At 42.9% G+C, this 24,715-nt stretch overlaps 1 protein-coding gene across 2 annotated transcripts in view; it reads left to right on the forward strand.

The window, feature by feature from the left end:
- Positions 1–20,743: 20,743 nt before the first annotated feature.
- TCERG1L (transcription elongation regulator 1 like) overlaps positions 20,744–24,715 on the forward strand; it is a 168,867-nt gene continuing 164,895 nt past the window's right edge. Inside the window, exons 1-2 of one of the 2 annotated variants that reach the window (XM_079978432.1) lie at positions 20,744–21,422; positions 24,211–24,357. In XM_079978432.1, the coding sequence (XP_079834558.1) occupies positions 21,117–21,422; positions 24,211–24,357 (453 nt within the window). In that variant the 5' untranslated portion in view covers positions 20,744–21,116. The remainder of the gene's footprint in view (positions 21,423–24,210; positions 24,358–24,715) is intronic. The other variant, XM_079978431.1, reaches the window with a different exon arrangement.

Raw genomic sequence — 24,715 nt, forward strand, 5'->3', positions numbered from 1 at the left:
GACCTTCTGATCGGCAAGTCCTAGGCTCTGTGGTTTAACCCACAGCGCCACCCACGTCTCTTGCTTTAAATCGCAGCTGACTTTGTGTCAGCATCCCCAAGCCCTTATTCCACCTCTCTCTCCCCTACTGTTTTGAGCCTTTCCCTCGCTCAAATTCATGGAGTGCTAAAGGGGCTTTTCCTCTTGTGTTTTGTTCTTTGCCTCCCTCGCTGTTTGTGGAGGGCTCCTTTCTTATTTCTTTCTTTGCGTTTGAACTAGCGGGCGAGCAGGCAAGGAGCTTTTCGTTCCCCACTTCCCCCCTTCCAGTTTGTCAAACACGCAGGCAGGGCAGAACTGGAGGCAAGGAAGGAAAGCAAGCCGGCTTCGGAAGGGGGCTCAGCTGGAGAAGGAGGAGCTCAGGCTTGCAAGACACTGGCGGCAGCAACGGCTGCTACTACATCTGAGGCTGCAGAGAAAGGCTTTCCTTTGTCAGCCTGCTGTTCTCCGGGATACCCCGTGAAGCTCTATGCACCAGGCTCACTCACGGCTGAGGGGGAAAGAGTGCCTCTGAGCATGAGCAAAGCGCTTCTCTTTCCCCCTTGTATCACCTGACACAACAACCAGGCTTTCCGGCTCTTTCATTTCTCCTTTTAAAAACTAGCATGAACCCGCTGTGTCATCAAGGCTGAGGGGATTTATTCCCCCTCCGAAAAATATTTCTAGCTTTTTGAGATAGGGTTCAGCCCTGAAACCTGAGGAATTATAATTATTAGAGAATTGATTTATTTGTACAGGTATTTATTTTCCTCCAGAGAATAAAATTACAGCTTTTTACTGGATCCTGTTTAGGGCTTTGATTTTTTGCCAGGAGCACAGGAGTGTGCAGCCTGGGTCCCCATGAAAACCATGTAATTATGGATAATAAAGCATGAAATTTTAAAAAAAAGTGTCCCCGGATTCACTGAAAAAAATCTGGTAACTATACTCTGCACCCCAATATTACACATTTGTGGGTTTCCCCTAACCAGAAACCGGCAAGACACACAAACCAGGAATTCTCTGATTCTGCATCTGATCTTCTACGCTGACCCATGCAAAGTGGGACAGAAGCAATGTTAGGGTGATGGTGAATGCCCAAAGCTCTGAATCATAAATTGGAAACTGCAATAAGGATGCAATCCTTGGTGCACTTCCTTGAAATCAGTCAGATGAACTTAGGAGAAAATAGGTTGAGGATGGATGTGATAATGTGAAATATCTCACTTTTCTCTTTTACCAATCCAGTAGAAAAGTGGGGAAAACACTGTGAGCTTTCTGTGTGTCCCAGCAAGACACCCACATCCCATTTCCCCCTCCCCCGGTGCCTCCATTGCCAGTACAACTTTGGCCCAACTAGCTGTCCATCAGTGGCTTAATAAGCTTCCTGTTTTTCTGCCTGCTGAAGACTGCACATGGAGGTTGTCACGCACCTAACTCAATTTACGTCTGATGGGCTGTGTTTGGCTTGGTGGGTCACAGTGTGTATTTGCCTTCTCTAGAATTAGCACCAGAGCTTCTTTTTCTGTGTCCATAAAACACTTTTGCATCTTTGTTTCATGATACTTGTGAAGCAGTAGCTGTCATCTTAATTTGTAATTGCCTGCATTCAAACCGGCTGGTTTTGTTTTGTTTTTTAAAGCAGGAAACCTTTTATGTGTTTTGCTCAGTAAGAATGCAGCTTCATCTATACTGTAAATTATATATATATATTTGTTCCTGAAACATACAGTAGAGATGGGTAAAATGTGAGCTGAGCAGCCTTCCCTGACTCCTGGGCCCAATGAAATATTTCTGAATGTTACACATTTTATTTTAGGGGTGATCCCTAAATACCCAAATATTTCACTTTCTGGCAGATCCACAATCCTGATGTTTCTTCTTATTCATTTTTTTTCTTGTTTTGGTAAGTTTTTAACTAATAATTTTGTTTTGGTAGTATTCAGCTTGAAACCTGCCACCTTTCCAAAGCTTTTAATTATCTCTAGCACTCTTACCAAGCTTTCTTTAGGGTTTTCACTCATAATAATCAGGTCGTTGGCAAAGGCTTTGAACTTGCATGATTGTTGCTCACGATGATGCCTTTGACTGATTGGTCTTCCCGAATTTGATTGTTCATTACCTTCATTACCATAATGAAAATAAGGGGGGATAAGGGGCATCCTTTCCTGGTTCCCTTACTAATGTTACATTCCTTGGTGGAAGAGGACAACCATCCCAGATAGAAGGAGTGTACCATTCTTCGGTCAAGGGTATACAATAGCTGTGCTCCCCTGCTAGAACCTCCAAACAAGCTCAAGGTCATTGAAACTCTCTCCACAGGCCACACCCTCTCTTCCCAGGTGACATTGCAGGTCTTGCTCCACATCCTCCTCAGGTGTTTTAGCCTGGCTGGAACATGCCTTTGAACTCTGGTAATGACTCTTGTTTGTCTGTATGGAGGCTAGAGGGAAGGTTGTGAGCATGTATAGAAATGAACCTACTGTACAAAAGTAACATTTACATCCCTCGCTCTGCCCACTTTTGCCTACAACCCTGCTGATGCCTGAGACTGCAAATGGTTACCAGCCCCTGATTTATTTATATGTATTTATTCCTGATGCCTCACCCACTGCACTAATGGCTCAAATGTGAGACCTGATTGAAATATTCATGTTCCAGCATGAATGGTTGCTGTCCAGAATATTGCTTCTTCTAACCAGGGCTCCATAAGGCTGGGGAGAATATCTGATCCAGAATGCTACAGAGACTAGCCCTATGCCGAAAAGTTGCCCTGCAAACAAATGTTCTCCATCAATTAATGAGAAAAGCAATTGTATTAGAAAACTGTCAGTGGGGAGGGAGGAAATGGTGAAAGACTCAAGATTGTTTTTTTGTTTGGCTTATCTTGAATTGATTTTTTTACAAAATTGTATGCCACTTGGTGGCACCCGTATTAATCAGCAAGCTTCTTTGTGAGATCTATGTGGATTCCTCTTTGTTGTTATTTCAGAGAAGTATATCTTTTATATAAAAAAATATTGTTTTAACAGGAAATTTCCATCTATTCTGTAACAAAAATGCATCCCATGTTCCATACAGTAGAAATGACCTTCAGCTAAGTCTCATGATGCAATGCTAAGCACACCTAGTACTGCTTTAATATACTCTTTCTTTTATTAAGAGCAATGTCTCCTTACAAAATGCATTTTGGTATGCATTTCTAGGCATATTTTGCCCTAGAATATGCATCTCTGTGTGTATGGCATGGCTGGGGAGCTGCCTTGCAAACTTTAGAGAACTACAGTTGTGTATCACTTTGTATCTTGTTTTGGAAAGGTCAAATTGGGAAAGTTTGCATTTAAATGCAAAGTGAATCTAACACCCCCCCCCCCCCGTTCCTAGTCACATCACACTCCTAGGCACACTCCACGGTGGGAAGGCAGCAGCAGTGGGGAGTTTCCTATAAATATGGCTGGCCCAAGACATTTTGGCACCTCAGGCGAACCACAAAATGGCTACCCCCTCCATGTCAGAGAAGGGACGACTGAAGAGCTGCATCCGGAACCAGCAGGGAATAAAGATCTCCATTGGGATCTGCTGCCCCTGTGGATCATAGAATCATAGAATTTTAGAGTTGGAAAAGGACCCTGAGGATCATTTAGTCCAAGACCCTGCAATGCAGGAATCTCAAGTAAAACTTCCAGGACAGGTGGCCATCCAACCTCTGGTTTAAAACTTCCAATGAAGCATAGTCCACAACCTCCCAAGGGAGTTTGTTCCACTGTTGAACAGCTCTTACCGTCAGAAAGTTCTTCCTGATGTTTAATTGAAATCTCCTTTCTTGCAACTTGAAGCCATTGGTTCAGGCCCTATCCTCTAGAGCAGGAGAAAACAAGCTTGCTCCAACTTCCATGTGACAGCCTTTGAGATATTTGAAGATGGCTATCATATCTCCTCTCAGTCTCCTCTTTTCCAGGCTAAACATACCCAGCTCCCTCAACTATTCTTCACTAGGCTTTTGTTCTCATACCCTTAATCACTTTGGTTGCCGGTTGCCTGAGGCAGTTTCTTCACTTTGCCTCATGGCTGGGCCAGCCCTGCCTGTAATCATGGTGACTCTCCACACGATGTACATTATCCAGGGATCTGCATTGTGTGTGATACTAGAGCAAGTAGAATGCCTGAAGAAGACTCCAGAGACGTTCATTAACTTGGATTACCTACCCTTTCTATTCGTACAACCAGCGTAGTTCAAGTGAGGAAAGGGGAGAACGCTAATTTTAATCTGCATATGTGATTAGGATAGAGCACTTTATGTTAATTACTTCAGAGAAGAGAGCTCTATTAACATAGAACCAAGAGACAGTGCTCCCATTTACCATGCATTTACAATCCTGTTTGTTTTCGCCAACAAAAAACCCCCACTACAATGTAGTACAATAAAAATAAGATAATACTTTCCCTGCAAAAAAAACTTTTCAGGCCTAGGAGAGATGCATTGTAACCCCAAAATGTAACATGGGGCTTTTTTAATTTTAATTTTTCTGAGAAATACAGCCTCCCCCGCTCCACATCCCCGTAGAGGAAAACTTCCCAAAAGTGCTTGAAATATCTTTAAACATTCAATGTCTTTTAAGGCCTTACAGGGCCTACCTCAGGGAACGATTTTTATAATATATACAAATCTGTTTTACACCTGTGTAAAAATCCAACCCCATTATTTATTCATCATTCTAAAATACTATGTGGAAACACCCACAGTTAAAAATGGTCAGTCATTTGTCAATGGATATCAGTGGAATAAATTAAAAAGAGAGGTTTAATCTACTGCATTACAGGGCCAAATGACAAGAGAACTGTGGTCAGATTTCCCAAGGTGTTCTTTTTTAAAAAAACAAACAAACAAACCCCGGAAACAAACAAAAACACCTTACTGTTTCTCCTCCTTTTATCAGTCGGGGGACACTGAATTGCAGCATTAACACTAGTTGTTTCTGAGAGTCTTAATTCTTTCCCTCATACCAAATCTGAATCATCCTCACCCCAGGTCCAGTCAGCCCTATGGAGGGATGGGGGATGCAGATATAGGTTTCTTAGACTTTCCCGTCATTAGTAGTAAGGAAAAGGAGACTCTTTCTTGACACTTTTTCAAACAAGAGCAGTGATGTGCACATATCAGTGTGGATTTCTCAATCCTGCCCCTGTGCCATTTGACTTTTTGATTACCTCTCCCTTTCCACACACACACACCCAAAATGCCTGAAAGAAGGGAACTTAACATTCACTTCAAACACTTGCTTTAGGCAAAAAACTGGTGGCAACAGTAAATATTAATGTGCAGACACCAAAGCCTAGGGATCCTTGAGAAATTCATAATCCTTGTGAACGCCCATACAAATCGACTTGATCTGCATCCTTGGGACTAATGTGTGCATCTGAACTTAGCTAACCACTGAATCTTACGCTTTTCTTAAGGTGGAAATTCTCACTAGTTTCCATGCACCAGAAATATTTATTTTGTGGGAAAGGATCACATTTCAAAAACATTTTGAGAGGAAATATATGTTTAAATATGTATCAGGATGTATGGTTAAAGATGCACTTTGGAAAGATCCTTTAAAAAATCACAGAGTAATGCAGAAACGGAACCAATTACTGTATGTGAAAGCACTGCGGATGAAAATTAGAAAGATCCTGCCTAACTGTATGTGTGCCTCATATCACACATTATGTCATAGATGTGAAAGGAGGAGTTAATGAGTCCCCTGCTACTCTATTCTATGCAGGGCATTGCAAACTGTGCAGGCACCATCTCAAAAAAATACTAAAGGCTACAATCCCAAGGAAGGGAGGGGAGAAGGAATAATGGAAGGCTAACAAACTATCTCCTTCAGCACCCTGCTAGGCTGGTTCCATCAGAGCAGAATTCAAGGCAGAGGAACGCTAATGCGCACCTCCATCCATTTATGGATTTTTGAAAACCGATCTTGATAAAGAGAAGAAAATCTATACCAGCTCCTGGGATGGTGTTGTTTTCTTCTTGCTTGGGAGATATGTCAGGGAAGTAGAAAGGCACTGGATACTTGGGATTTAAGCCTTTCCCTTGTCCAGTCCATTGTGCCTCCAGGCTTTACCCCTGTTTTACCTCCACTGTCAGAGATACTGTGCCTCTGAATACCCGTTTCTGGGAATCGCAGGTGGGCAGAGTGATGTTGTTCTCCTGCCCAGCCACTGTGAGAACAGGTTGCAGGACTACATGGGCCAATGACCTGATGCACCAGGCTTTTCTTATGTTCATCTTTTTCTGTTCTACTAACATCAGAGCTCCCAAGGCTGGTAGGGCAAGAACCGCAGAACTTTACATGGCACTGAGAAGGAATTTTCTCTCAGAGTGGAGTTCCCTCCACCTCTGCCTTCCCAGGGCACATAGGACTGTAAAGCTCAGGAGGTATTTAGCTGGATATTTTATTTTTAAACAATATTTTTCCTACTCCTCCCCGCCCCATTGCAGCAGCAATGTTTATGCCTAGCTGATTCCCCCACCCCTCTGTTTTTCCAATGAATAATAAATATTTGAGTTCTTTTACCTCTGAGTCCTATTAGGGCCCCCCACCCAGTTAATACTGGAGCTCTGCTGTTCTGTAAATGCATCTGTAAAACATTCTGTTAATACATATGTATGTTTTCCATTTAAATAATTTAAGAGTTTTCCCCTCTTGTTTCTATGCCCCTTGCCATTTCTTTCTTTAACTACCTTAATTTGAATAACTCAATCTAACAGGACTTCTTACATGCAAAACAGTGTGGTGCTCTGTTCTAGACTGCATATGTAATTGAGGGGAGGCGGGGGGGGGAGCCTCCTTGAAACAGAACAAGCGCACTTGACTCCTCAATTCAATATGATTAGCCTGAACTATGGATTTTAATAAACAGACTTGGTAGTCGGTCTAACAGGGAGAGTTAATGGCTGTTTGCTTCCCTCCTCTATCTCCTCTCATTAGGATTACAAAGAAATTGAAATGTAGTAATAGCCAGATTTTCTTTCCCATGCTTAAATTATCGGTGTGATCTTGCATACATTGTACATTTGTTCTCATAATGGCGCACGGTGGCTGGCACATTTTGAAGGTCTTGTTATTCTATAAATCACTTGGCAAAATAGCTGGCAGACATGCTAACTATTCCTAAAAATCTTTGGAAATTGCCAATAAGAACCGGCACAAGGACGGCATTGTTCCGCTTCCCCCTACTTCCCCTGGGCTCATTCAGAGCTATGATACAAAAGCTTGTACAAAAATATGTATTAAACTGAGCCCTGTTTTTAAGAGACACTGAAGTTGCAAGGCATCCTCTGGGAGTTCTACTCCCATCCGCAGGTCTTACAGATCCCCCTTCACCTGGCAATATTGCACTTCCGAAGCTACTCTGCTAGTGAGTCCATATAGTTTAGCAGGCACATCTTCCATTTAAGCTAATCCTGGCAGTTGAGGTCTAAATAGAGAACACCACAGTTGAGAGTACTTGGAATGTTGAACACCCAAGTGTGTGAAAAACCATCGAAGCATGTTGTAGGAATGCTGAGCATTATTATAAGAGTCACTTAAAAGGAATATCTCTTCTGAAAACAGAAGTTAAAAGGTAATATGTTGTCTTCAGGAATTTCTTCTTAGCAAATCTGATACAAGCTGACCTGATCCAAAGCTCCTGTACTAATGTGTACATGGGAAGAATGTTATTCTTCAGATTTCATACTTTTCCACATTTTGTGGTGCAGTGCCATACCAACTTGTGTTTCAGAATGCATTTTCCCCAACTCTCATCCTCTCTTTTCCTCCCTCTCCCCCCCCCCCGTTTCCTCCCAACCACATATCTAGATTGATAGTATCACATACAAAACGTAAACGAACTGTGAAAAAGACTCTATAAATCAAGAATGGAGATGCTGTATGTACTTTCCCCCCTGTTTACTAGTTTGTAACACAAGAAAATCTCTAATAAAAATTATTTTTTAAAAAATAAATTTTTAAAATGCATATTTTGGGATAACGTGCATTTTAGAATGCTCGCATACTCTGTGAGCAAATGCATCTTGAAATATGTTGTGCATATTTTAAAATTATTATACACAGATTTATGCAGAAAATGAAGAAAATTGACTTACGAATGAATGAATGCAGGACTGTTACAGACTAGGAATAGACTGGTCTATCCCAAATTTCATTCTTGTTGGTGCACACTAATTTCTAAAACAAGGAGTGGGATGATTAGATCTCATAATCTAACAGGAGTGGAAACATTTAACTATCAGCTAGTATCAGAACACTTATGGGTCCCCCTGCCCCCAGTGCTGTAGCTCTACACAATTAGGATGTTGCTGTTTTCTTTTCTCCTCATTTATGAAGCAGCTTGTGTCGGCCATTGTTGGAAACAAATTACTGTGATACAGCAGACTAGACTAATTGTCTCTTTCCTTGTGGTGATTCCCAAACTCTTACTAGAAAAGTGACAAAACATTTGAACAATAGCTGCTTGCTGAGCTTGCTGAATGCTCCTGCCACATTTTAAAAGGGAGGGGGGAAGCTAAGCTGGTATACTGGGATATGCTCACAGTACAGATGGTTGGTGATGGTGGAAGAGACTGGTATTTTAAAATCTGTCTTTTCAGGCCATGCTAATAGTCAAACCATTGGTCCTTGCTGCTTAGAATTGTCTACGGTGGCTGGATTCCAGGGTTCCAGATAGGGGTCTCTTCCAGTCCTACAGAAAGATGCCAAGGTTTGAACCAGGGACATTTTGCATGCAAATGAGATGCACTGAACTTCAACCCTTAAAAATAATTTTCTATGTTGGAGCTTAATTTGACACTGAATGACAGGAGTACAGATTGCCCTCTGGCACAGCTACATCCACCCTGCACACTTAGGGCATGTTTATTGGGAAAATCCAGTATTTCTCTGTAAGTCTCGGGTTGAGTTCAGTATGTTGATAAGGTACTCAAGTTGATCCCATTCAGCCATAGGACTCCCTACTGCTTTGGGAAAACGGAAAAGGAAAGTTCACCTTCTGTCATCCTTAAGTAGTTCCATTTCATCCAGCGCCGAGGTCCTTCTGGCGGTTCCTTCACTGCAAGAAGTGAAGATACAGGGAACCAGGCAGAGGGCCTTCTCGGTAGTGGTGCCCACCCTGTAGAACACTCTCCCATCAGATGTCAAAGGAATTAACAACTATCTGACTTTAGAAGACATCTGAAGGCAGCCCTGTTTAGGGAAGTTTTTAAGGACTGATGTTTTACTGTATTTTTACTCTTTTGTTGGAAGCTTCCCAGAGTGGCTGGGGAAACCCAGCTAGATGGGCGGGGTATAAATAATGAATTATTATTATTATTATTATTATTATTATTATTATTATTATGCCAGCTACAGGTGTGGCCAAAAGTGGGTGTGGCCACCTCACGTTCTTTCACATAGACTGTTACATGAACACACATGCATACTATACTAGTGGTTCCCATTTGGTAGTCCATGAACCCCAGGTGGTCTGTGGCACCATTCACATAACAAAAACTACCATAGAGCTATCTAAAATTTTCAAAAGTTTGGGTCAAATAGCTTGGCTTTTGAGAAACAGGGGGTCCTCAGTACTTAGTTAATTGGGAACCACACACACAGAACCTTCCAACATCAGCTGATCCATGAAGATCAGATGAAGAAGTGAGTATCATCATTTGTTCCCTGCTCACCAAATGATGAATCCATTGAACAGGTGGGAGCTGATTTATATCCCCATCAGTGTAATGCTCTCTGGCAGGCAATCAAGCCCCAATAAGAAGTAATGACTCTCCGGCAGTTTTATGTACGTTTATTTACAAAAAGACACACCCAGAGCACGGCTTCTCACCGGCTCGCATTTAAGATACAGTGGTACATTATTGTACTTAATTCATTCCGGAGGTCCGTTCTTAACCTGAAACTGTTCTTAACCTGAAGCACCACTTTAGCTAATGGGGCCTCCTGCCGCCGCTGCATGATTTCTGTTCTCATCCTGAAGCAAAGTTCTTAACCCGAGGTACTATTTCTGGGTTAGCGGAGTCTGTAACCTGAAGTGGATGTAACCCGAGGTTCCACTGTAGTTGGTCAGTCTGAATTTTCACCCCACCCATAGCAGGAAGGATGCCAAACTCCCGCCTTTCCCCTCTTGCCCTTTTGTTGCCATCTGATCTTATCCAGATGCCTAGATCAGGGACTGAGAGGCTGGCCTGCCCCCTCCCCACTCCCACTCAACACAGACTCAGACCTTGGCTTATCTGCTGATTGCCTAGCAACACTGTGTCTGCCTTCCCTCTTCCTCTTCTTGAGAGCTAACAGTGTCTTCCCCGGGAAGCAGGATTGAACTGCCCTTTCTCGACTCTTACAGCCAGCTCTCATCTGCAGAGTCAGTCTCTCATTCACTTAGTTAGGTTTCTGAGTCTAACTCTTCCCCTGCGCTCTGGAGGGCCACATTCCTGACAATCAGGGTGCTTGGCTGGGCAGACAGGTTTCAACTGTGTCTACTTTGCTTCTGTTTTTGTTACTGTCTCTAAATTTGATGGGCCCTCGGGGGCTCAGAAAAAAATGCTTGTGGGCAGGATAGACTGACCGCTGAATCAAGAGTTAGTCAGGCCATTAGTCTGTACTATTTTAGGTATTGTATTTTTGCAGATATTTATATTGTTTATCATTTAATGATTTAGTGTGACTAATGGAGATGGTTTTTATAGACATTTGGTGATATTTCATTGATATTATTTTGTAATATTAGTTGTGAAATGAGTTCTTCAGTTTTGTTAATTGTTTATTTTTAGATACTTTTGAACTGTTGCAGGATGACAACTGTTGAATATTTGAACATTTCTGTGGGTAGTAAGCCATCTTGAGTACAGTAATATAGAAAGGCAGCACGTGAGTTAAAAATGAAAAGGATGAATGAGTTTCTTGCAAATATATGTGCCAGAAACTACTCTGTCACTGTTCAGTGGGTTCCCCCATATATTTTGTACATGCCTGAGGTTTATTTAGTTCCACCCTTCCCTGATAATTTATATACAGATTCACACTGTAAAAAAAAAAGTAGAGGCTCACAAATATTACAAAACAGAAAACAAAGCACCATAAATACAATACAATGTTAGAGATAAAAATCAACAACAATAAACACATTAGAGAAATTTCATCATTTAAGATAATGTAGTTAGTAACGGGAAAGGGCAATCTTTAGAAATTCTATTGCTGAGGCCCTCCTGGTGTTGTTGGACTACAACTCCCATCATTCCAGACCACCAACCATGGTGTCTGGGACCAATGGCAACTGGAGTCCAACAGCATCTGGGGAGCCTCAAGTTCTCCATCCATGATGTAGACTTTGGAATTGTCCATGGTGCTGTAGTATTGTAAACTGCAAATACTTTATTGGTAATGCTAACAATAGATTTATTTTTTATTTACAAGTTGAACCAATATCTAGGAAGCGGATAACAATGTAACAAAAAAGTGAAGAAATTCTAATCACAACATAAGGCTTTCTAGTGTGCAATCTAGGTTCAAGGAATGGCTATAAAAAGCTTCTCCATTATGAGTTTAGCCTGTATTAGAAAACAAAGGAAAGCACACACAGTGGCACCAGGGAATCCCTAATTATGTCTTCCCAGCTGTTTAAAGAACAAGCCAACACTATAGCCCAGTTATATGACAGCAGCTGGCATATGCCAAACACCTAATTGGAAGCCCTATTTTCCCTTGATAGTGAAAACTTTGGACCTACAGGGACCTGGCCACTATTATTGGTCCATCAATGGCTCACAGACTGCTTCAGATTATAGACTTTAATAACACAAAGAAACATATCGTGTTCACGGGTGGCAGTAGTGTTCCATTAGATTTAAATGTACAAGGAATGTTAGGAAGCTATATGCTAGGAAAGTATATATTCATTTTGGAAAAAAAGACGGTGGATTGTGTCCTACCCACCCCATCCATTGTAACTTCTGACACTAAGCCAGAAATTTTATATCTCACTTAATAGCTGTACAAATCAGTTAGGAAAGCTAATTCTCTGTTCAATTTGGCAGCTTTACATTTCTAAAAAGTAATTAAGAGATACTGTTTCTCTGTGGCTTCATTCCAGCCTCTGGAAGGGTGCTTCTTCCCAGTTCTGTTTCATGAGCCTGGAAAAGCTTCCCCAAGCAATCTCTCTCTCTCTTCAAGTTTCTTTCGTCTTTTTCAAAAACCCACCTATTTGACCCACTGTGGTGGTTCTGTTTCTTGTCCCTTAATACCTGGCTGCACTCAGACCTGAAGCTGGTTTAACACTTTAACACAAATAATATTGCTGCATGCTACCACAATCTTTGAGTGGTGCAAGCTTCCAGGGGGTTCCAGGCACTCACCCAAGGTTTGTGTTTCCTTTTGGAAATGAGGCACAGCAGAGACTGTGGTGTCTTTAGGTTATTTGGTTTATTTATACATATATACAACCTGAGTCTACAATGAAGGGGTTTACAACATTGACACCCCAAGAGGTTATTGCTTGTCCCATAGTCACAGCCTTGGATTCAAACAGAAATCAGTCATGGCTCTCTGACCCTCTGCTTGCTGCTTTTTCCCCAGCTTCTAGCTTACATCACAGTGAACTCTAAAAACACTGGCCTTTCATCTTTCTAATTAGGAGCTGGAGGAGGGGCCCCTCCCATTTTTCCTGTGGCATAGAGCCCTCTTCTTAGCTTTCCTAATGGTTCATCACCTTTATTTTGTTCTCCTGGTGGCTCATCACTCCAGGTGATTACCTCATCAGGAAACTTGCCTGGCTTATATTTTAACATTTGATGAATCCAAGGGTTAAGTGTTTGGCACCCAGAAATTCACAACACAGGAGAGTCTAGTGCCCACAAGCTCATCACAATATAAGTGCATTTGTGTTTTACTAATTAATGAATTAAAAATGTTATGATGTTAATATTACCCAAGTGAGTTGCTTATTTAGATTGCCATATTATGCTTTGAAATGAGTTGGTATTAGAATTAATTTTAATGATGCATTAGTATGGATGATTTTGCTCATTTATGGGCTTTCAGCTGACTCGTTTCAGCCACCCCCCTTTCTCCTGTCATTATATTATGTGCATAACACAGATCCCAACCCTTAAAGCATTGTGCTGCCTCTAGAGCACTATCGGCAGTAGGTGCTCTGGAAATTTGATTCAATTTAATGCAAAAACCAAACACAAGGGTAAAGATCATTTCACACATAAATGCGCTACCTCACAAGAGCTAAAACTAGTGCTGTGCCAAAATCTGTCCTCCAATTTCTGCAAAGTTTTGATTCCTGTAAAAGAGTAATCTATTTTTCTGACTCATTCTCAGGGCACTTCAGAATTTCTTTAGAATGTCAGTCACTGTGGGGTATTGAAGTTACCTTATCGTTGTAAGGTGGCTGAAGGTTGTGTTTGTGTTTTTCTTTCAAGCAAACATTTCCCTAGCATTCTGCAACCATGGACAAGGACAACCCCCCCCCCATATTTTCTTTTATTTTCACAATACCTTTTTTTGTACAGTTGCTTTTTTAGTGGAGCTTCTCAGTTAGGCACCCATATAAATATAGGGGTTGTTGTTATTTTGCACTCCCTTGGCTAGATGCCCTGTGTGGGGGAACCCTCCACACCGCCTTAAATCTGGCACTGCTGCAGTTTCCTTGGCTGAACAGGAATCCTGATCTGAAAATGTCCACTGGGAACAGTTGCCGCATGATGCCTTTTTCCTGGATTTTAATTGAAAAGTAAGCACCTGGGAAGGCGGCAGAGTGAAGAACACTAGTGAGATGATCTGTAAAAGGGAAGAAATGACACTCACAAACACCCCTAAACCACCTGGGATACACTGCAAAATAGTCCCAGGATAGCTCCAGTACTGAGAGAGTACAACACAAGGTTTAAGGCATGTTTACCAACACCTTTCATATTGTTACACACCACCCCAATCTTCAAGCAGTGAGAGACTCGAGGGATTTGAAGTGCTTTCTCAGGGCTCTATTTCCCTGGAATGAAGGACAGGGAAGATTGTGAGCTCTTTAGGGTATAAGGCTTTATTTGCACATGTATACAACCCGAACGTAGGATGGAGGGGCTCAGAGCCTTAACTGATTTTGCTTTCCATTATGTTTCCAGGAGAGACCTAGAGCCCAGCACAAAGCCAGCATGTCTCTGTGTCACCTTCTTCCCTTTATGCTTCCATAAGTCATTATCTTAATAAAAGAACTAGTTTGGCAAGTTGCTCTTATACATTCTCCCTACACAGATGCAGGATCCCAAGAATTCTAAGGAACTCAGGGCATCATTCAAACTGAGCCACTCAAACTCATAACCATATGTGTCAAGCAGGATCAAGTTGAGCTCCATGTTGAGGAAGCAACCTTATAAATCTGATCTCTTTTTTTGGGGGGAATAGGCATCATCTGGTTGTTTGAACAACAGGTTTTATTTTGTGGTAATGATTATCATTAGGTTGAAGAAATCAGCTTCTCCCCCCCTTCCTTCTGCCTCTTTTCCCCTCCTGCCATCAAGCCATGTTAATTTTCTAAAGAAGAAAAGGGATCTATGAGATAAACAAAAACAAACCCCAAACACACACAATTTATCAGTCGTAGAGCATCCTTCACAAATAGAGTGGGGTGGGTGGGAAAACAGTAATTCTCTGAAGTAAAAACATCTCCCTTGGGTATAAAAGAGGTGGGAAAAATATGTTCAAAGACAGCTACAGTTCTTTTGTTGTGGTTCTTTTTCTTTTTTTGCTTGTAAAAAAATATTACTTTGAGTACAGTCAACAATTCTGCTTGGCTTTAATAAAGAATCAAAATGCCAAAAAACATTAAAACTTGAGAGCCTTGCAATGATCTCATCCTAATTCACCAAGAACAAGTTGGAAAAGACCAAGATGTAAACAGAAAAGTGTGTGGGTATGTGGAGGACACTACATAGGTCCAAATTACTTTCTGCATTTTGTGTATCAACCCAAGTTACTGTGAGAATAATGGGATTCAGTTCAAGCCTTCTAGGCTGGTTGATCCCCACAAGGAGCCATATATTATTGTTGTTGCTTTTCCTGGGTTCTCCTAGGAAGGCCAATTAGTCTGACTTGAACATTCCGGAACCAGGCCTAGGGGTAGGTGCCTATATGATGAGTGCAATCAAATTATTTTGGAGCATTTATACTGAAATACTCAAGGATCCTCTGCCCTAGGACTTTTCTGGCCTTTGTTTTACCCATATAGTTTAACTTGCTTTTTTTCCACAGGGAAAATAAAATAAAACCCAGATTTTCTTTTTCCTTTCTCTTCTTTTATTGTGTACAGTGGTTTTTACAATGTTTAGCATTTCTTTTTAAAATGTTGAGAAAACATGAAAAAGAATTAAGAAGGAAAGAAAAAAGAGATGGGAGCCAAAAGGCAGTGGAGGTGAAGAAATGGGGGAATGGTAAGAAATCTGAGGACTCTGTGTCTTGGGGGCAAGTCTCTGCAGCCCTAGAATTTCCATGTACTGAAGAAATGAACCTATGCTACTACTAGAATTCCCATGAGCAAATAGAGTCCGGTAATCTTTTTGAATGCAAGGTTTGCATTCCCTAGGGGAGGATGGCTGTAAATCACATAGCAGCAGTGGATGGAGCCAAAATCACACATAAGACCCCCACCCACCCACATCCATACATTCATACATGCACTCACACACAAACATGTACCCCATTCATGCATCAGCAATTCTCTCTCTCACTAACTGACACACCATTCATTCCTTTATCCATCATTCCTGTTCTCTTCCTTGCATACAGACACACCTGCTCCCTATTCACATACCACCTCTCTCACACATCAATTCACTTTTCACATAAACACACATGTACAAGTACCATTTCCTTCTTATGCTGGAAGGGGTGCTGGGATACTGCGACCTGCCATCATATGTGGTGGGACTTGCCCCGAGGTAAAAGGATTCTGGACAAAAGTATTTTCTGAGATCTCATTGATAACCAGACAAACATTTCACTTTTCCCCTTGTCTGGCTCCTTAGATTTGATTCCGATCAAGGCTTGAATGACAAGGAACTGTCAGCAGCAGCAGCTTGGGCCACAATTGTGAGGTTCTGGAATACTTCTTGTTTCAGTAACCCAGATTATAGGATTTGGCAGATCACCCTTCTTTAAAACAGTATTTCTCTCTCTATATGCATTACTTACCTGTAACTCAGCACTGGAACATCTGTTTTGCACGCAGAAGGGCCAAGTTGAAATTTGTGGCATCAGGTAGGGCTGGGAAATGCTCTGGTCTGGAATCTTGGAGAGCCTCCATTGGTTAGTGTGTGCCAAGGATGGACAATGTAGTGCCTTCCATAATCTGGGACCATTGGCCATGTTGGATGTGACTAATGTTGCAGCTCCAAAGCATTTGCATGGCACCAAGTTGGCTGTCCCTGGTGTAAACAAAAGTGAGGTAGATGGGCCAACGGTCTGGCTCAAAGTGAGGCAGCTTCCAATATTCCTATGTAAATAAATAAATGACACAACGCATCAGAATCATTGTCACTCAGAGAGCCCATTTAGCTTCAGTTCCTAATTGCTTATTTGGCTACAAAGGAGAAACAGTTCTCTTTGTGTGTATATGTTGGGCACCATGGGATGATTTCACAGGCATATAGGAGGGTGATGAGCATTTCTGGCAATTCCCTCCGCATTCCCAGAGGGAGTCATACAATGAGGTATTGCAGGAAAGACCCTGTGGTTCTGTCTAACATCAAAAAATATTAACCAATGCAGGTGAGCTGGGTAGGTTTTGTTTTAAAAGAGTGATCCCAGCATGCACAGAGCTTGTTTTTGTTACACTCAGCCAATGCAGCTCAGAACTCCCAAGGTGCTTTTCTACAGATTCAGAACTGGCGTGGGTGCTCTTATTCATGACAATGACATTTTTATTTTAGCTTATGAAACTGCAACGCACCATGTTTACTTAATAATTGCTTTGCACTGTTTTAGAGAAAGCGATCTTAGTCAGGCTCTGGTTGACATCCAGGCCAGGCTTCCATTGACAGGATGCTGTCATATTCCCTTTCTGAAACAGATCGGTTTTCAGCCATAAGCGTTCTAGCTGGATTTGTGTTCCTTTCCCTTTGGTCTATCTTATCCACAGTTTGTTGTTGTTTAGCCGTTTAGTCGTGTCCGACACTTCATGACCCCATGGACCAGAGCACGCCAGGCACTCCTGTCTTCCACTGCCTCCCGCAGTTTGGTCAAACTCATGTTTGTAGCTTCGAGAACACTGTCAAACCATCTCATCCTCTGTCGTCCCCTTCTCCTTGTGCCCTCCATCTTTCCCAACATCAGGGTCTTTTCTAGGGAGTCTTCTCTTCTCATGAGGTGGCCAAAATATTGGAGCCTCAGCTTCAGGATCTCTCCTTCCAGTGAGCACTCAGGGCTGATTTCATTAAGAATGGATAGGTTTGATCTTCTTGCAGTCCTCCAGCACCATAATTCAAAAGCATCAATCAGCCTTTTTTATGGTCCAGCTCTCACTTCCATACATCACTACTGGGAAAACCAGTATCCACAGTTACCTAAGCCAATCTGCCTGTGATGACATCTTGCCTTTTGGATGGGCTTCTTGCTTACCATTGGAAGCTGGATGAATCCTGCAAAGTGTGATATCACTTAGATATTTCATGCCTCACCTAAGTTGTGTGTGTCTGTGTGTAGCATATTATTTTACCTTTTTAGACTATGTCTTAAAGGGACACACCAGCCTTCCCTGACCACCAGTTTTGTGTTTCTTAAAGGGCCAACCAATAGGATGGCGGGAATCCACATACAGGAATGCATAGTTCATATCTGATTTGGCATAAGTGTGCCACATTGTCATGCACTCATCAGAGGGAATGCAGGCAATCATAGCTAGGGCAGTATTTCCAGGTGATTATCACTCCTGGAAATCAGGTGACATGAGAAATCCAATCTTTATACCATTGTCCACTCTAAGACCTCTTCTTGTCTTCTTGTCTTGGCAACTTGTTACTGCTGGAAGCCTACAGGCTCTCTCCCTCCAGACTGCCTGTCTGCTTGTCTGTTCCAGGTACTTAACAGCATTTGTATCTGAGCACCTGACAGACATGCATATTTAACATGGTCAGTTCCCTTGTCATTTTCTGTACCTTAGACATAAGGACAATAAAAGAACAGGCATTCCCAATTAGTCGGATCCAACACCACCTTCACGTCCCCCATTTTATAGTTTGTCCCAGGATCAGTCAGAGGTGCAGACTGTTCTAATGCCATGATCTCCCTTAGCTGAACGAACTTGAAAGCAGGAAGTTTGAAGACATTTACCCAGAACTGAATTCATTAACAATGTGGGTGAAATGAAGGAAGGGGACACATGAATTAAGAAGCACAATTTTAAAGAAGTTCAAAGCAGAATGTAAAGGGGAACCTCTGAGGTCATAAATCCAGTGTGATGGAAAATAGAATCCCAACCTTCAGTGCAGTGTTCTGAATTAGATATTGTAACTGATAAGGGGGGGGGAGTCCTTAGTTAAGTGTCAGGTTAGAGGGTTCTGACCTTTCTGAGCTGCCTGCCCACACTGCTGCTGGAGAAGGAGGGGGAGTGTCAATTCACATTGCAATTCCCTGATATGCAGCTGAAAGTCCGAGTGGAACCCACAGATATGAGCTTAACTGGCAATTAAGTGCATTACTGGATAAAATGCTGCATATTATGTTCCTACAGCAGAGAGGAGGTGGACCAGGCATGCTTTCTGTGGGAAGGTGAACTACAGGGGACTGAAAGCATTCGCACACATTGTGATAATTACTGTTCTTGGGCATTGATTAGAGATCAATGAAGAAAGGACTGGGAACAATGCTATGTGAGCCCCACAGAAATGAATGGAAGCACAGAAGTGCTCTTGCCCTCCTCCCACTCATGGCAAGGAGGCTTTTGCTGATTGTCCCTGTAAATTACATATCTAAGCAGACTTATGTGTAAGTAAGTCATGTTAAAATGAATGGTAATTACTTCTACAGGAACAGGTTTAAATGGGATGTCAGGACAGATTGTTTCTCAGCTACAGTGTCTAATTTAGAAAACTACACTGAATCATAGATTTGTGGAGTTGGAAGGAACATGAAGGACCATCTCTTCCAACCCCCTGTAATCCAGGAATCTCAACTGGACCAGACATGACAGATGACCATTCAACCTCTACTTACAAACCTCCAAGGACCTCCCAAACCTCCACTACCTCCCAAAGGAGAGCAGTCCACTGTCAAACAGCCCTTACTATCATAAAGTTATTTCTGATGTTTAGTCAGAATCTCCTTTCCGGTAACTTGAAGCCATTGGTTTATGTTCTAGCCTCTGGTGCAGGAGAAAATAAGCTTGCTCCCTCTTCCATGTGACGGATGTTTCCTCTGTCTCCTCTTTCCCCTCTTTTCCAGGCTAAACATACCCAACTCCCTCAACCATTCCTCATAAAGCTTGGTTTCCAGACCCGTGATCATCTTGGTTGCCCTCCTTTGCACACGTCAACATCTTTCTTAAATTGAGGTGCCTAGAACTGGACACAGTACTGCAAGTGTGGTCTGACCAAAGCTGCATGGGGTGCTATTTCCCATCTTATCTTTTCCATTTGGGAGAATATGCAACTGAATGCAATGTAACAGCATGTGTGATACCATATGTGAAGCACCAGTAGGGCCACAGCTCAGTGGCAGAGCACATGCTTTGCACCAAAGGTTCAGTCCCAGGTAAGGCTAGAAAGCTCCCCTATCTGCTACCCTGTAGTGTAGACCAGACATGGTGAACATGCATTCCTCTAAGTGTTGCTCCCATAATTCCTGGCCATGCTGACTGGTGATGATCAGACTTGGAGTCCAACCCCTCCTGGTGTGTGCGCGCACATAGATTCTGCATTCTAGGTGCGGACAATATTGGGCTGGATGTAATTAGCACTGAAATCCAAAGTCAGTGTTGGATTTTAAGGAGCAGCAACAAAGGGTTTCATACTTCTAGGGCAACACCTGAAGAGGAATCTGTTCATTTTCACCACAAGGAGATGTATGGCATATGCGACTACAACCTCCTCCAAACTCCACATTCCGACCCTCTCTTTTCTTCCCATTTGAACTTCCCTCCCTTTCTCACATCTCCTCTTTCACACCCGCCACAGCTACTCTTTGCCATTCTCACCTCTTTCCCCCCCTTCCCTTTTCTTCCTCCTCTCCCGCTCCCGCAAGACCCCCTTTGAAAAGCGCAACACTTCTTAAAAGCGAGAGATACCAAAGTCTGAATCTCCTGGGAAGCCCTTCCTTAACTCCCGGAAGTGTGTGAGGTCTAAAGGTAGTAGACAGGGGAAATGCACTCTACATGTGCTCAGAGGCCCCTCAAAACCCTGGTCAGTTCTTCCTCGAGCTCAGATCCCTTCTGCACCTCTCTTTCTCTTACTCCCTTGGCTCTTCTTTCTCTGGCTTCATCCCCCTCTCTCGCCCGCCTCCCGTCTTCACGTTGCTTCCATCTTCCCTCGAGTCGTCCTCCATCCTTTGCTCTAGGATCCCCCCTCCCTTTGCCGCTCCCCACCCCCGCGTCTCTTTGATCTTATCTCCCCTAGCCCATCGCACTCCTCTTTTCTCTGCGGCGCGCCCCGTCTTGTTTACTAGAGGAGAGAAGTTAGAGGGCACCAGCCCCGTCCAGTCAATTGCAGCAAGGGCTGCGTGCGGCTCTGCCTCCTCCTCTTCCTTGTCCCGGGCTCCCTGCAACCTCAGCAGCAGCAGTAGCGAGAGCAGCCGCCGTGGGGGGCGTGGTCAGGCGGGAGGGGCTGCGAAGGGGCGGAGCTCCCGGCAGCGCCACAGAACGAAGTGGAGCCCCAACCGGCTCAGGACTGAGGCGCCGCTGCTGCGACCGCTGCCGCTGCTCTCAGCCTCCATCCAGAGCCGGGGCACTGATGGGCATCCCTCGCCCCCCTGCCCTAGGCGCCGCGGATCTGAACCCCCAGCCGGGATCCCGCTGCCGCTGCCGCTCGCCTTCGCCGGTGGAATCGTACTGTAAGATGTAGAATGCTCCCGGTGCCGAGAGCCAAGCGGCAGCAGCCTCTCCTGTGGCCCGGGAATGCGGAGCCCCCAGCGCCTCCCTGGATTTGGATGGTCCCGAGCGCGGCGGGGCTCTTTCGGGTCGGGGGCGCCGCTGGGGTGGTGCCCCCTCCTCTGCTGCTCTCTTCGCCACCGCCGCCCCCTCCTCCTCCGCCGCCTGCGCCGCTGATCCAGGGGCTTTCGGGCTGGCAACTTCCCTGCGATCCTTTCCTGCCTTTGATGGCACCGGAGCATCATTCCGCGGTTCATCAGCTTCCCTTTCTGAACGGGCAGGTAAGGAAAGAACCTTTGCCTCTTTGCCTGTCTCCCTTCACCACCATCTGCCTCCCTCCCCCCGCCTTCTTTATTCGTGCTTCCTTTCCTGGTTGCTTTGACGGAGGGTCCTGTTGGAAGCGCACTTCGCTTTTCCTCACTCCCATTGCGCCGGTTCTTTTCCGTGGTGGCTTCAAAAGCGCCCAGGAGAATGCGAAAGGGGACATTGGGAAACTCGTTATGAGCCTTGGGAAACGCGTAAGCTGGCAGTGAAAGAGGTGGGAAGCAACTTCTGTCGCTGTCCGACTCGCCGTGGTGCTGAAGTTCGCCCGTAAATTTCCTCGCTGTTGCAGACGTGTGTCTGCGCCTTGCTGTTGAACCGCACTGTGTCTCCACCAGACTTTAAAGACAAGACGAGAGGGAAAGAGAGGGAGAGAGACCACATTAACTATTAATACGAAGCTATTGCTAATGCTGAGCTCGTTCCTTTTCACTCTCAAACCACACGGACTGCACATTTCTGAGCTTCATACGTTTATAAAAAAAAAAATAACACCCAAAATAGTGTGCCTTCCTTACAAGACTGCAGTCCTCTGACATTTAGGGCTCATTCTTTGCTCATTGTTTTTTTTTTTTTTAGTAATGTCGCTCTCACGATTGCACTGGAAGGACACTGCCATAAGGTCTATGCCCTGCTACTCCCTTAATACTCATTCCTGTTGATACCCTAACAAATCCATAAATAACAGGGCCGTGTATTTTGCAGCTGTCATTCAGAATGTAGAATTGTTTACCATGGAAAACTCGATAAAAAGAATGGAGTTACATGAGCCTATTGCAGATGCATCCTAGTCACAAACTGGGCAGTGATTTGAAGGCTGGATTTGAGCATTTCTTTTCCATTACAAATCATCTTCCATACAGTCTGGATCATTGCATAAAGCTCATCTAAATAAAAACTACAGAAAGGTTATTCTAATATTGCAAGCAATGTTTCCTAACCATCATAAACCAAAGTTATCACACTCTTTTAAAAATACCAGCATATTGGACCAGCTGGTGTATTCATTCAATGCACTACGCTGTTTTTACAATATTTGTGCCTGCTTCAGAAGCCTTTCCCAAGGTGTAGAACAGGACTGATTTAAGAGAGGATGTGTTGCAACCCCCCTTGCTATGCCAGGATGCTACCACTAGAGGTATTAAATGTCTAAGAACTTGTGTTTCCCTTCATGTTTAGAAATCTGCAAAATATTTATTTTAATAAAAGAAGAAAGTGGGTGGCTGCACATGAATCTGCTCATTAGGACTAACACTCTCACCATCACTTTGAGTTTACTGTGACAGCATCAGCTGGACATATAAAGAAAATGCTAACATAAGCAATTGCATTCGGTGTCTTCTGCTCTGATGTTCTTTGATGTTATATGGCACGCATTAGCTGTTCTTGATCACATATTAATTCAAGCAATAAATCTCATCATCACTGCTGGTTATACACACACACACACACACACACACACACACGTGTGTGTGTGGATTGTAAGGCACATTTGAAAGTAGTGGTGGATGATCAGCTTAGAGATTAGCCTTAAGTATTTTTTAATACATGCATTAGATTTCATTGACTATGTTAATTATGGAATTAGTTATGTGTGGTGTTTAATGCCTCTGACATAAATTTGATGCTGTTTCACTTAGATGTTTGAACTCCAAATTCTTTGGATAAATTCCAGTTTCCTAATAAAATGTCTAAGCTAGAAATCTGTACTGTCACTTGATGGTTGTATGTAGGAACAGAGCATAGTGGTGAGTGAAAGACACACTCCAGGACCGAATGAAAATTTATGAACTTGGAGAACCATGGAATTGGATTGAAAGCAATAACATTCCTCTAATTCGGATATACCAAAGGCCCTGTAGTTGCCTTTGATTTGCTATTGCCTGTGTAAAAGCTGAATGATCACTAATTTTAGTGAGATTTTCTTTTAGCATAACAGTTAAATTATGCTGTTTGTCATCCACCTGGCTATGGTTTTAAAACATTTGCTTGATGTCCAACAGTCTTGTCATATGAGCCGCTGCTTATAAAAACTGAAGTTTAGGATGTGAAACAACCACCGCTGTACCTGGGCAGGGACATGACTTGTAGCATCATTCTAGCACTGAGAACTGTCTCAAGACACCACACCAGTGCCGTGCTGTGGTTTGTCATGGCTATATTCACAACAGCCAGTACCATCAGATGTACTGCAGCATCAAGCAAAGGTGTTGTGCAGCACAGAATGGGGAGGAAATAGACTATGGAAGAGAGGTCTGCTTGAGGAGTGAATTGGGATGACTCATCTATGAGTAGGATTCCTGCTAGATTGCATCTAAAACAGAATTCAGGGTGAAATGTAGTACTCCATTGAGATAGGTTTCCTGAAATCATAGGCAGACATACTCATATCTACATAGCTTTAGTCAGATTCCAGCTGGTCTCCACTAATTCTTTACCCTTGCCATATTTAATATTAGATGTGTACTAGGATCACAGTCACTCTTCACCATGGTATTGTAGTTCTGAGTTGCTGCATAAGCCCTTAGTAGTAGTAATTTATAGCTGAACTCAGTAAATTTTGAATTGTTTCCCCACCCCAGTGATTTTTTTTCATGTTTTGGAGAAAGCAAAAGGATACATAAGAATCATAATGTGTGCTCAAAAATACATATGAAATAGAAATGAAAACATGAATAATTAACAAACAAAAGCTGTATGGACTAATATGTTAGAGTGTATTCTTACCTTTTAAAAACTTTATTTTAGTGGATGTTTGGAGCCCATTCTCCAATGATTGGATTTTCACCTTCTTCAAGTGTGGAGTTTGTCCCTCTTTTTCCTCAAGTATACACAACTGCTGCTCCACACCATTCTGGGAAAAGTTGGGTAGAAAAGAGGCTTCCAAATTGCAAGGTAAGTTAAAATTTGCCTCCTTCTTCACTTAACAGGCATTGAGATTTTGGAGGTAGAATTACATTACTGTACCAATATATGGGGTACAATTCATTCATTTTAAATATTGATCTCAGTATTAAACTTCCAAATTGGCTTACAAATTTTGCAATTAAATATATGAATAATAGTGAATTAATAATGCTGTTTCTAACCATCCTGAATCTCAACCCAAAACTATATTTTCCTCCCTGAACCACAAACCTGACCAGAACCTGAGTCATTATTTAAAAGTTTCTGATGAACCTCAACTTGAAGACTCCTGAAATAAAATGAATTTGGCAGTCACCATTGTTGGTCATACTTAGAGTTAGAGCCA

Source organism: Podarcis cretensis, assembly GCF_951804945.1.
Source record: "Podarcis cretensis genome assembly, chromosome: 5".
In the NCBI taxonomy this organism is placed as follows: Eukaryota; Metazoa; Chordata; class Lepidosauria; order Squamata; family Lacertidae; genus Podarcis; species Podarcis cretensis.